We start from the raw sequence: 14,608 nt of genomic DNA, 5'->3' as shown, positions 1-14,608 counted from the left end.
AAGCAGTGGTATCAACGCAGAGTACTCCTTTATTCTGGTGTTCAATTGTCTTCCCGTTTGTCCCACATACGACGCGTTACAAGCAGTGGTATCAACGCAGAGTACTCGTAATAGTACCATAAACAAACGTTCTCGGGGAGGTACTTGAACTTTTTTTCTCAACATCCACTTTGTCAAAAGAGGGGCACGGTAATAGGCTTAACAGACAAAGTGTTCTTTCTCTCTCATCCAGAATTTCATGAGAAAAATTTGCGATTTGTAGTCAATGTTTTACTCAACAATTACTATCCTTTGGATTTCATTTTTCACACTATTTTGGACAGATTAAAAACATTATTTAAATCAAAGAATATGAATTTAAATCATAATTCACAAGAAAAAAGTCATACGTTTTTTACAGTTCCATATGTTCCCTCGATTTCAGAACAATTTAAACACATTGTTAAAGACTTAGAAGTTAGAGTTGCATATTCGAGTCTGAATAAATTGAAGAGCATCATTAGAGCCCAAAAAGATCCGATATCTGGATCATGTAGTAGGAATGTTGTATATAAGATAGATTGCAGGGATTGTAACGCGTCGTATGTGGGACAAACGGGAAGACAATTAAACACCAGAATAAAGGAACATAGAAATCACATTAACAGAAATACCACGAATAGTTCAGTAATCACGGAGCATAGACTGAGTTTCGATCATGATTTTCGTTGGGACAATGTAAAGATCTTAGACAGGGACCCTTATTATTACAGAAGACTGATTTCCGAAATGATATTTATTAAAAAACAAGTAAATGGTTTGAATTTGCAGACGGACACGGAAGGTTACCGGATATTTATCTTTCGTCGATTGAAAGACTAATAAATGTTTAACGCCCTTGAGAGAAAAAACTAATAAATACATTATATAAACAATAGTTCGATTACCTTACAGACATTCTCACAGCTCATTTTGATAACGGCTGTGTGAGATATCATATCTATTTATAATGACAGAAACTGTTATAATTAATATCTACCGTTTCATGTTCGATTCTGTATCAATCAAAGTGTAAAATTATATAGTTAATTATGGACGTCATACTGTAAGTAATTTGCTGTTAAAATATTTTATTTTCGTCTTTGCATTGGAGAATTCTTGCTAGATCTGAGGGTTTCTTATGGCTTGATGGTCTGTCAACCTTAAAGACCAGCAGGAAGACTGTTAGACGAGATGACGTCATTAGTCGAAATATAATTGTTAACAAGACATCTTAAAAATGTAACGACGATGTGACTTGCGATTTTTAATGTTGAAATTTAGTTCTCAGACAGTTGTTGTTTGTTTTGTTTTGACTATTAATGTAACGCGTTTAGCTTAGACTAAGAATGTATAGATTTAATGTAAAGCGTTTTAATTATTGATTTTCATAGCGATACGCTGAAGATGACCACAAAAAATGGTCGAAACGTTCGTAAATTGATTGAATAAAGTTAATTTGTTTGCGCACTGATATCTGCGTTTGACTCTTATTGCCAATATAATACTAATGTATATATGTATATGTAATATAATATGTAGGGTGTGTATAGAGTGATTATAAGTCACATCTCATCTCTGGAGAATGAATTAATAAAGTCAAAAATTAATAAAGTCATAAATCAAAAATAGAGTAACAAAATTATATTTGAGCCTTTTTTAAAGAATTATAATTATAATCAAATAATCAAAAAAATGTGGATTATTATTCTTTTTAATTAAAAACTTTTTAATTAAAAGTTTGTAATTGTTTTGATAACAATAAATGAAAAACCATTATTAATTAATTAACAAGTACATGACAGTAGTATTAAGATTGGACTAACAGCAGATGTTCAAATAATTTGCCATTATTGTGACAGAGATTGTGGTTTGGGAGACGCTAGAAATGCTTCGAAGCGTTTGAATCACATGACACACCCACACGCATTACGCACACACTTAACATTGACGTACACATACACCATACATATGATGTGCAAAATTCAACCGAGCAACCTCCCCGTGGTGCACATTGGATAACGCGAATGCCGGCGGTATTGCTAAAAATCTTGCAAAATGCAAGGGTAACTTTGAAATGCGATAACTCGGCTCCTAGATATGATAGAGCAATATTTCTTGCGGCATTTTAAAGGGGAGGGTTCCTACTTCAAAGCCAATGTGGTGGCATTTATGGTTCCATCCTTGCTTTTTCCATGGATAACTACAAAGTCAAGAAATTTTCAGAGTTTTTTTGCCATCTGATTTTAAGCCTCACACGAAAAACAGTTCGATGAGACGAATAATGCTATATTACCCACTTTAAAGTTGAGGCTTCACCCGTTAAAATGCGCCCAGAAACATTGTTCTACGACCTCTCTAAGCCGAGATATGGCTTCTTAAAAATCATCAAAGTTTACTAGTTTTAAAGCGCTCCCCTAATTATTTTGCGTAGTGTATATTTTGTCCAATCTAAAACGCCGAAATCGACTTGGCTGGATCAATTGTAACCTTATCCATTGTTATTAAAATAAAGCAAACGTAAATAGTATTAACAACGTAGACTCAACAGCAAATAATATGCAAATGTACTTATGCCTCTTATAAGTCAACATCGTTACTTAGATATCGTTTCGAAAAATCAAATTGTTTTACAAAGTTTTACAAAAGTAAATACAAAAAAACGTCTATTTATTCGATAAATATGTTTACTGCAAAAGAAATTATTTTGATTACTGAATTTTGGAAAAGCGTTTTATTTCTTTGAAATTTTTTCCAGCATTTATAAAAAGAAAATAAATATTTTATATTTCACAATGTTTTAGAACTTTACGTACATAATTTGTCTAAAATAATCTGATTCTCATCTGAATATATTTTCTTGTGACACACAATAGAAGTCATAACATTGAAACAATCAGTTTATTGTGTTCATTTTGATATACTTAAATATTCATTTTTTGTGGAATTTCCTCTAAACTTTGACACTAATATGCATCTACTGCATATTTTATGTCAAAAAATTATCAAGAAACATGGTAGTGTTTTGCGCCAAGTCACGCGCATGCAACAGCAAGACGTAAATTTCTTTAATTAAAATTTTTTATTTTTTTTTATTCGAATTAATTTTTAATTTTTGTATAAGTTTTTAATTTTTTGTATTAATTTATAATTTATAATTTTTCTATTTATTTTTAATTTAATTTAATGTTATCTTCAATTAATATTTTTAAAAATTTATATTTTTAATTGGTGCAATTTTTCAATATCACTCTTTTTGTTAACTTAAAATAACACCATTTTGTAAATAATAAAATATATAAAATTTTTTTTAACTGGCGTGTATACTTGACGCTTTTTTTAATTTTTTTGAAAAAGTAAGTTTTTATGGATCTTATTATAGAATTTTGACACAACTAATATTTTTTAAAAGCTAAAAGTTATGTCAACTTAATTTTATAAATACTTAATTTTGTCAATAAAACTGCTCCAACATGTTGCACACGTTTGTATAATATGATAAAATACATTTAAAAAGCTTTCACCAATTCTTGCAACTTTAATTACAAATTTCTTGAAATTGTAACATGATGGAAAAGTGTCAAAATCAGAATTGTATTCAATGTCAAAAACTACAAAATATGATTGTTTTATTCTCGTAATTTTTTTTTATTGAATTATGTTATTATTACCCGAATTGTTTATTTATTTACTATAATAATTACGAAATATGCATGTTCTTATATTTGATTATAATATTATTTTGAAAAATAATAATATTAAGAGACAATAAAAGTATTATTAATTTAAAAAAAGTTATTAAAAATAATATTTATTAACTATTCTGATGAAAAAAAACTGATATGACGATACTTGTATTATTGCAATTTACACAAACTGCATGTCTTGTTCTTTTTATTTCATATTTATTTCTTTTAACCAAAAAAACAATAATTTTTACATGTCTGTAGGTTTTGTGCAACATCTTTTTATATGTGTGCACTTGACATTTGAACTCTAATTTGTAATGTATATGAAATACATATTGTTCATTTTAATAAAAAAAATAAACAAAATACTCGATGCAAGTAATTATAGACTAGCTCATGATTTATTAAATTACGCAATTAACAAAAAAATGTTATAAAATTACTTGAAAACAAAAACTGCAAGATTACATAGCATACAAAACATATCGTGTATGAAGGTTCGAAACCGCGAAAAGTCAATGTGAAAAGTCAATGAAGTGTCTACAAAGCGTTAATTACGTTTATATATATTGTTACGTCCCTGGATTACATCCCCTATGCGTTTCCAAGATAACATCGTCAAGGAGATTATTTATTAACAACCGACACGAGATTGTTTCTGGACGCCATGATAGGGACTTGAGTGACAGCTGTCGAGCTGATCGGTCGCGCGGTCTCTCTTGTTACATTTATTTAACGTGCTCTTGTATTCTAATTCCATTAAAGTTATCGAGTTCTTTTATATATCGTCTGGTTCATTTCCCGGCGCGAATGTGTGTGAGAGTGTGACGTTGCGTTGCGCGCTTCGAGCTATCGCGAAACTGTCGCGCGGACGTAACAATATATATATATATATATATATATATATATATATATATATATATTTTTAGATAATTTTAAAGATTCCAGAGGAAAATCAACCTTTGAACGAACCTGTTCTCGCACATCGCCGTTATTATTGTCGCGACGATAGAAGCTACATCATAATAAAGGTCTGGGTGGATTCGGTTTGGAGTTAACTGACTGGCTAATACTGCGAGGTGCCAAGAACGTCGTATTAGTTTCGCGAACTGGGGTAAAAAATGGTTATCAGCGCATGAAAATTTATTTGTGGGAATCCTACCGTGTACATGTGCGCATTGTCAAAAATATTAATATCGCCAATCGCAACGATTGCGAACACCTCTTGCGAACTGCGGAAGAAAAAGCACCGGTGGATGCTATTTTCAACCTTGCTGCGGTGTTAAAGGATAACGTTCTAAAGAATCAAACCGCGGATACCTTTGCGGAATCTTTCAAATCGAAGGCCTGGGCAACGCAACCCAGTGAGCAATATGTTATCAAAAGAAATTCATAAAGTACTCAAGTTTAAGAGTCGGACTTCCGATAACTCCATCAAAATGATAATATTATGATATCAATAAGTCCTCCAATGCGTCGATTTTAGAGGAAAGAAAGACATCACATAAACGACATCTAAAAGAATTCCACAATCTGACTTCTTTTAAATATCAAAAAAAGGTTACCGTTATTAAGAATTGCTATTTGTAGTATTATATTTTTACATATTTTTATATTTAAAAAAAATATAAATCTTAGTATACATTTCTTTTATAACATTTTATTAAAATTAAAACAGGTTTCAAAATGCCCATAGACTTTGCCCATAAAAAAAACTTTATGATTGCAACGTGCTTTTTGCAGACATAACCCAACTTCTTTGGTTGGATATAGAGGCAACATAGAACAAATAACAAAAATATATATGAAAATATATAATCTCTATTTTATGCTCAAATACATATTTAATAATATTTATAATTTAAGAAAGAAAGATTAAACGTTAATATCGAAGAACGTAAATGCTATTTCCTTGAAATTCAACTCAGAGCACGCAGTTCACACACGTATTATGTGGCTTGCCCATGTGCGGCGTTCGTAAAATAGCACGCTTGCTAGAGACTCTACAAACATCTATGAATAGACAACATAAAGAGCTCTTCTGAAAGATATCTTACAAAAAGATAACTTACTGATATCATTTTTAAGAGAAATTAATAAGGTCTTCAAAAGTTCTCTTAAAGAGCTCTTTTGAAAGATATCTTACAAAAAGATAACTTACTAATATCATTTTTGAGAAAAATTAATGAAGTTTTCAAAAAGTTCTCTTAAAGAGCTCTTCCTCTCAATAATGCTCACTGGGTTATCATTGGATATATTGCAGAAATATAATGAATATTTATTAAGTACATCGAAGTATACACTTTTGAATATTTTAATGCTGTGATGCATTTCGATTGTGTCGTAAGAAAATATATATTCAGATGAGAATTACACTTTTTAAAATAAATTTTGTACGTATAAAGTTATAAAATATTGTGAAATATGAAGTACTTATTTTCTTTTTATAAGTGCTGGTAAAATTTTTAAAGAAATAAAACATTTTTCCAAAATGCAGTAACCAAAATTGTTTTTTTTTTTTATAGTAAACATATTTATCTTATCACGTTAGTCTTTTTGTATGTGTGTGTGTATTTATAATAATACTTCTCATAAAGTATTTAGATTTTTCGAAACAATATATCTTTTAAAATATATATACACTCCAATCTATTTATTATTTATATAAAGATTTATTATAATATTTGTGTGAAAATATAATAACTGATGATACATAAATTGTGTCTAACTCGCGCCAAATACATAAGAATAAAAATTTCAAACTTCAATAACTTATTAAATATATATGATTCAAATTAACATATACAAACGTATAACAAAAGTTCAAACTCTACAACCCCTTTGAATTAGTAATTCAAAGGTTATCGAATTTATTTAATTTTACAATAAGCTTGCATAAACTTATAAAGCTATCATCATTTCCCCATCATTTATATTTTTCAATTGTATATATATATATATATATATATATATGTATAAATGCTTTATCTAATTTAATTCTATTTAAATTCAAATTTTAAGTTGTTCAGACCAAACTGTTTAAAAAATATAATAAATTACGTCCAATGTTCTTCGTAAAATTTAAACAAATTATATATTAAATACGAAACAAATTGCATATTATGATTTTGCTATTATTGGCGAATGATGCGTACTATTGGTGAATGCTGCATAAAACTGCTTGCATTGCATATTCTTTCAACTTTGACCTATATTTCCGGTTTATTGATACATATATTAGTTCCTTTCTCTCCCTCTCTTCCTTTCTCTCTCTCTCTCCCTCTCTGTCCTTAGCTTTACCACTAGTATATAATCCAAGGTCTGACTAATGTTTAGTAACGATATCGACTTAAAAGAGACAATAGCGTTTTTAAGTACACTTGTATATATAGTTTTTGCTGTTGCTTCTACGTTGTCAATTTATTTGTTGTTTATTTTCTTTATTTTAATAACAATGGATAACAATACAATTGATCCAGCCAAGTCGATTCCGGCGTTTTACGCTGGACAAAGTATATTTTTGACAGGCGCAACAGGATTTCTGGGCAAAGTATATTTTGAAAAGATACTGCGATCTTGTCCGGATGTTCGAGAAATATTTCTATTGATGCGTCCGAAAAAAGGACTGAATCTTAACGAAAGACTTGAAAAAATGTTAAACTTACCGGTAAGTTATTTATCAAAATGGATATCTTTTTTGCAACACACAACATTTGTTTAAGAATTGTTATAACATCTCGATAAGAAGAATTTTTGGATTATCTTTTTATTATGTTATATGTCAATAGAAAATTAATTTTGTAATTATAAAATTTGAGAAAAAAATGTATGAGATATGAAACATTGAGAGAAACGTTTAGAGTAATTTAATGAATTGTAGACAGTCATAAAAAAATATTTTACAATTTTGTGTAAAAATATCTTACAGTTAAACATTATGTCAACTATTCTAATAAATACTGCATAGTATTCGTTTATTTCAGTTATACGATAAATTACGAGAGGAGCAACCTTTAAATTTCAAGAAATTAATTCCAGTTTCTGGCGATATCAGTCAAGAAAATTTAGGTTTGTCGGCTGTCGATAGACAAATGCTATTTGAAAGAGTAACTATAATAATTCATGCGGGGGCAACTGTGAAATTTAACGACACCTTAAAATACGCCATTCTTACTAATACTAGATCAACGAGAGATATATGTATCTTAGCCGAAAGTATGAAGAATTTAATCGTAAGTAAATACAATTGTATATTCATGATAAATTTTCTTATGGTATTTAATTATGTGAATTATCTTACATGGGCTTTTATTTAGCGTGATACACTAACATTTTCATTACACATTTATTTCTAGATATTTTTATAAGGTATATTTTTTAAGTTTTAAATATATGTATAACATATACGTACATATATTATTATGTATATATTATAATGTATAATATTACAAAGATATTTTAGAAATAGAAAATTAACTATAATAATTAAAAAAATAATAACTTAAAAAATTAGAAAAGGACAGAATAATCTATGTACTCCGCGCCCCTGAAAAACAAATTTATATTTAAAATTGTGAACACACACACACACACACACACATGCCTAAATCTTTTGCCCCGAACTCTCTAATTATATTATTTTGACCAAGAATAGAATTTTTTGCTCCGAATAACTTTAACTATAGCATTTTAACTAAAATACAATTTTAATAATAATTATTTTTATCTGTTAAAGGCCTTAGTATATGTTAGCACAGCATATACAAATTTAGATAAACCATTTATAAAAGAAAAAGTGTACCCACCTATAGATGATTGGCGGAAAATGATCAAAATGGCTGAGTCATCGGATGAGCATATCTTGAATATCTTTACAGCTAAGTAAGTGTGTCAAATATAAATATCAAATATATCATATGTATGTAAATTTTAAATATGTATTAATTATAAATATGTAATTATTCTCTTCTATTCATATTATAATATTCCAATTATTTTCGATCATTTTTTAATGTTTTAATTATTTCAATATTTGTTTGAAATTATGTACAGATGTTTGAATACTATTCCCAACACTTACATATTCTCGAAAAACTTAGCGGAGAGTATAATACAGGAATATTCTTTATCCTTGCCTTGTGCGATTGTGAGACCTTCCATAGGTACGTAACTTCTTCTTGAATGTTAGAAACAAGAGTTATTTTTTCTGCTTTTTCTAATACTTTGGATAAGTTGGAAATCTGCTCCTTTCTTTATTTTATATAGAAAGTTTTGAAACGAATAATATTTGTATATTTAGTATATTTATAGCAAAATACAAAATATATGTACATGAATATATTATTCAAATAGAAATAGCGAAGGAAAAATTTAAGCGTCTAAATTAAAAATTTCATAGATAGATAAATTTTATAGAGATAGTTAGTAGCCGATTTACATTAGTTTCTGCTGCATTTATATATGATAGAATTAATTGTATAAATATTATTATTACCCAAAACAACTTATTTAATTATTTTAAATAATAAAATACATTAAATCTTTAGTTTGCTAACAGCAATATAACAAAATGTCTTTTTTAGTGATCGGTTCGTTGAAGGATCCAATCCCAGGATGGGTGGATAACTTTAATGGCCCGACAGGACTATATATTGCTGCTGGAAAAGGAATATTACGAGTTTTATTTGCTAGTAATTATATTTCACAAAATTACATACCAGTAGATACTGTCATCAACACTATAATTCTCGTAACCTGGAAGCGTGGATTGACAACGTATGATCATCAACGTATATCTAATTGCATTAAGCTACAAACAAAATGATTTAAAACTAAATACTTATTGCACGCGTCTTATTCAACCTGTTTTTTGCATTAGAATTTAAAGTTTATTATTTATTAAGTTATTTATTTTCAGTAGAATTTATAAATATAACTTTTTTTTTAATGAAACATGATGAGATCATACTTAAGATTTGAAAATTATTAAATCAATTTTTTTCATCTATTTATTTTTTTGAGATGTTTAATTTGTTAAAAAATATATAAAAATAAAATTATTAATATTTTGTAATAATATCTCATGATTTCCGCAATCTTATATTTGTTTAAATTATTTCTAAAACTTAATGCAGTATAATTATAAAATGTTATATAAATAATGCATTGACTAATATATAATATTATTTATTATTAGTTTCACACCAGGTTCCACATTTTTTGTCGTAAACTGTACTTTTCCTTATGAAAAAAATATATCATTTCGAGAAGTTGCCAATATAATAACCAAACTCTCGGAAGAGACATCCTTAGAAGGAGTTCTCTGGACCCCTAGTACATTATTTATCGAAAGTTCAATTATGCATTACATATTGACCATATTGTGGCATATCTTACCAGCTATATTACTAGATTTGCTTTTAAAACTTTCGGGACATCGACCTTTGTAAGTATCATACAAGTAGAAATTCTAGAATATATAGATTTCTTATATAAATCAGAGAATATAATTATATAATTTAATTAGTATGATTATAAAAAGCTAGAAAAAAAGAGAGGAAAGGGAGGAGAGAGAGGGAAAGAGTGAAAGAAAAGGGAAAAGAGAAATCCTTTTTATGTGAAAGAAAATTCTTTATTTTTAGTAAAGCAATAATTATTCTATTTTTCAATATCAATTTAGAATGTTATTTTTCACTTTTCTTTCTACGTAAAAATTTGTAAAAAATAATTTTTCTTAACACCATATAAATTTGTACGCCTTCTTACTTTTTTTAAAACTTGTGTTTTTCGATTCAATCATTTACGATAATGACTGAAGCTGTGCCATTGAGAATACAAAGTTTTATGTAAATATATAATATACAACATAGGGTATTGGGACTGCAAAGAAAAGTATATGTGGCCAACCGTGCTTTGCAACATTTTATGTTTAACGAATGGAAATTTGATAATACAAATAGTCGAGATCTGATGACACTGATACCATCTGATAATCGAGAAATGTTCTCGATCGATCTTTCTGATTTCGATATAGATAAGCATGGCAGGCAAATATATGAATATACTTGATTTTAAATAGAGAAAAGATGCTAATCGTTTCAACATATTGGTTTTTAGTCCTTGTTTCTAATTAAGGTTACATTCATAAATTCATAAATTCATAAATATTTATTATTTTCTATCAAATATTGTGTATCATTTTAATAAAATAATCTTTTGAGAAAATTACTTTTTTATAAAACGCACAAAAAATTGAAGTTTGAGAAAATAAATTTTTAAATCGACGTATTTACTCATAACAATAAAAACATGATAATAAAATAATTATAAAACAATTACCACGTATCATTCAATTATATATAACTTATGTACAAATTTATTTAGTTTAATATAATAAAATTACATTTTTTCTTATCAATTGTTTTTAAAAATTTAAGCATTTATAAACACATATTTTTTTTTTTACTTTCTTTATTTTTAAATTTGATACTTTTAATGAGAAAAGTTTTTATGGAAAAGATCCATAAAATTTAAATAAATCGGTCAATTTACTTATATTTTTTTAAAATCGATATTATGCAAAAATAAAATATTAGATTATGTCGATGTATAAACCACAAAATATGTTTAGGGTTGCAGAACATTCTTTCTAATTCTTCTAATTGCACTATTCGTTTTACAATATATTGATCGATTTGACGCATTTCTTTTAATATTTATATTGAAGATAATTTTAAGCTATTAAATAGTAATTTTATATCATTTTGAAGGAATGCAATAATAAATGCCAAAAAAAATCTTCTCCATGAAGACATGAATCGATTAGATGCAGCCAAAGCACATCGTAAAAGGTGAGTGTAAAATATAAATAGAACATTGTTGTTATTTATATGTGAGATACAATGCTGTAAAAAATTAGACATAAAAAAATAGAATTAAAATAGAAAAAGTATAACTAAATATTTTGAAGTTTCTTCAAAAAACTTTAACTAAAATAATATTTGAAATAGTAACTATTGAAATAGTAACTATATATTAAGTAAATAATATTTTATTAGTAATTATAGTAATTAATATTAGTAATTAATATATATACATACTTTATTCTATATACTCGGAAATATTTTAACTATTTAATATATAAAATAAAAATAATATATATATATTTATACATTATACATATATTTACGATATATAATATCTTCGATACGATATACGATACATAAAAGTAATATAACTTCCACATGACATTGCTCACTCTATAACAAAATGAATTTTTTATTGTTGTTTTAGAATTGAGCACACAAAATAAATTAATTCACTCAAAAATCAAAGAAAAATAAAATAACACCATTTACAAATTGATATTTAAAATCAACTCTTATACATGTTTTTACTGTAAATTTCAAGAGAAGAGATCCAGTTAAAAATTAGAAAAATTATTAACTTTTCTTGAATACATAAAACATATTTTGTTAAATTATACACTATTTTTGTTTGCTATCCAAATTTATGAGAGAATAAAATTAATTTGTAAAAAGTAGATTATTTCTCGTTTTTGTCCTATTATTTGCAAATAAAAAAGAAACATTAAGAAATTTTATAAAATAACTTATTTACATTGCAAGAAGAAAAGTTTATGTATATGTATATATTTAATTTTGCATTCTAAATATGTTATATATCGATATTCATTATATATATTGAGATATCGTAAAAGATATATATATTGCAAACAATATTTATGCATTCTTATATTTATATTCTTTTCTTAAAGTGATTTTATTTTAAATTTTCTTCAGCACCCACATATATAAGGTAATTTGAAAAAGAAACAGAGAAAGAGAGAGAGACAGTGAGTGAGAGTGGGGAGGGGGGGGGGGGAGAGAAAAAGTTATAGTATTAAAAATTAAAATACATAAAATTTTGGTAATTACATCTCAAATTAAAATGTCAATAATTTCATATATAAGCCTAATTAATGATTATACGAGAGTAAAAACATATTTCAACAGTGTCTTAATTTTTAATAATCTTTAAATATAAATATAGTATTGATCGTAGATTTAATGCTCTTTGTTAATATCATATATATATATATATATAACTTAAATAATAAAAAGTTTCAAAGAATTAAGAACAGATTATATTAGTATTACAAAAATGTAAGTCTATATTAAATAATAAGAATGAAATTTGGAAACAATTTATTGTTATATGAAAGTTATAGATAAGTATTTATATTTATTTATAAGATATTTGTAAGATGTATTAATTTATTAAATGTAATATTTGTTTATTTTAGGGTGGATCTATTCGTCGCAACATTCAAAACTGTCATGGCTATTGGTATCCTATGGATGATATATAAGTGGATATGCTCTTAAACATTGAACATTTTAGATCCCACTGGTTTATAAAAATTCCGCAATGTATAATTTATTGTACTAGAACAACACAAGCGCGCGCTACGAGCGCGCCATTTCTCGATTTTATATAAAAAAAAAATTATATTTTTATATAAAATTTGATTAAATTTGATTAACATTTTTTGACAGAAATCAGATAATTAAAGTGTTAATTTTCTAATTAAATTTTATAATAAAAATATGTTATAAAAATTATAAATGTTATAAATAATATTACAAATAATATACAATTATTAATTGGCTCGATAATTAGAAATTAAAAAGTAATAAATATTAGGCCTTTTCTCGAGCAGGAAATAAATAAAGTGACGATGTTAATGTCTAGTATTGTAACTTAATTTATTTAATGCGGAACGTTTCGTGCATCTACTTATGACTTCTTCAGCCGCAATTCAATCTACAAGTATGATACAAATTTAAAAAAATTCTTATTAATCTTACAAACTATTAATGTGTATATGTTACCCATGTGTACGATCACATTTTCTCAGTCCTTATTTTTCTTCGAGTATGTCAACCAGTAAAATATAAGTACGGAAACAGAAGTAAAAAGACTATTGGTACGAATAACATGTTTTTTAACTTGACCGAAGCTTAGTATGTCTGACAATGATATCAATTTCTAGCGGTGGTATTCTTATATCTATGTCGAGTATATGACTAAGAGGCAATTAGAACACAATATTATTTGTTTATTTTTTATTATTTACACCGAATCGAGTAACGGAAAGTAAGAAGGATCTAGATATTCGCTATCTTCCATCACATTAAGCCCGTTTTTTTGTCGTTTTATGAAAATGCTTTCTGAGATCAACCTCTTATAGTAATTCGTTTCGTGATCCATGATCTTCACATTATCCCAATCAAATTCATGATTGTTTTCAACAATCCCAGCAAACACAAATATATAACAGCAACATTATTACAATGTAACTGAATGTAACACGTAATATAACGTATATATTACATGTAACGTATATGTTAATTGTAATTTCCCACTCATACAATGTTACAGTTACTTAACATAAATATAACATGTAACTGAAATGTTACATAACTGTTATATAATTATATAACAATTATATATTAGTTATATAACAGTAACATAACTTGCTGCGGTGTTATATTAATGTAATGTAACTGTAACGTTAATATAATGTAATTAATTACTGTTTTGTTATATAACTGCTATATTACTATAACATTAAGATACTTTACCTTTTGCACATACAAATCCTTGATTTAATTCTAAGCGAAACTAAACGAAAATTGTAAAAATACATGTTTCGTTTATTTTTGCTTAGAATTAATTCAAACACCTTTCTTGAGATTAGTATGTGCAAAAGTAATTCCTGTTGGAAGTTGTGTTTTGGGGTGAATAAGCAAAGATATACACATTTTATGTAAATAAAGTATATGATCGATATATATTGCAAATATATATATACATATACATATTTTTCTATATTGCAC

The 14,608-nt window shown here is 26.8% G+C and overlaps 1 protein-coding gene across 1 annotated transcript; it reads left to right on the top strand.

Moving 5' to 3' along the window:
- Window positions 1-7,060: 7,060 nt before the first annotated feature.
- Window positions 7,061-13,408, top strand: LOC145947745 (fatty acyl-CoA reductase 1-like). Its single transcript, XM_083057519.1, has 8 exons — window positions 7,061-7,374; window positions 7,691-7,939; window positions 8,443-8,588; window positions 8,760-8,869; window positions 9,290-9,482; window positions 9,904-10,152; window positions 11,477-11,557; window positions 13,012-13,408. Exons 1-8 carry the CDS (start codon window positions 7,162-7,164, stop codon window positions 13,091-13,093), a joined length of 1,323 nt encoding a protein of 440 aa, XP_082913645.1. The 5' UTR covers window positions 7,061-7,161; the 3' UTR covers window positions 13,094-13,408.
- The last annotated feature ends 1,200 nt before the right edge of the window (window positions 13,409-14,608 follow it).

This window comes from Prenolepis imparis, unplaced genomic scaffold (genome assembly GCF_030444845.1).
Source record: "Prenolepis imparis isolate NDT839.2.m4 unplaced genomic scaffold, iyPreImpa1.0 SCAF_135, whole genome shotgun sequence".
In the NCBI taxonomy this organism is placed as follows: Eukaryota; Metazoa; Arthropoda; class Insecta; order Hymenoptera; family Formicidae; genus Prenolepis; species Prenolepis imparis.
Note: the sequence above shows the minus strand (reverse complement) of the source record. Positions and strands in the feature narration are given on the sequence as shown.

Bases quoted from the DNA above. Each gene is read 5' to 3' on its own strand.
- LOC145947745 (XM_083057519.1), top strand. From the start codon at position 7,162: ATGGATAACAATACAATTGATCCAGCCAAGTCGATTCCGGCGTTTTAC. The intron at 9,483-9,903 runs GTATGATCATCA...ATTTATTATTAG, and splicing joins TGGAAGCGTGGATTGACAAC to TTTCACACCAGGTTCCACAT. The intron at 10,153-11,476 runs GTAAGTATCATA...ATCATTTTGAAG, and splicing joins CTTTCGGGACATCGACCTTT to GAATGCAATAATAAATGCCA.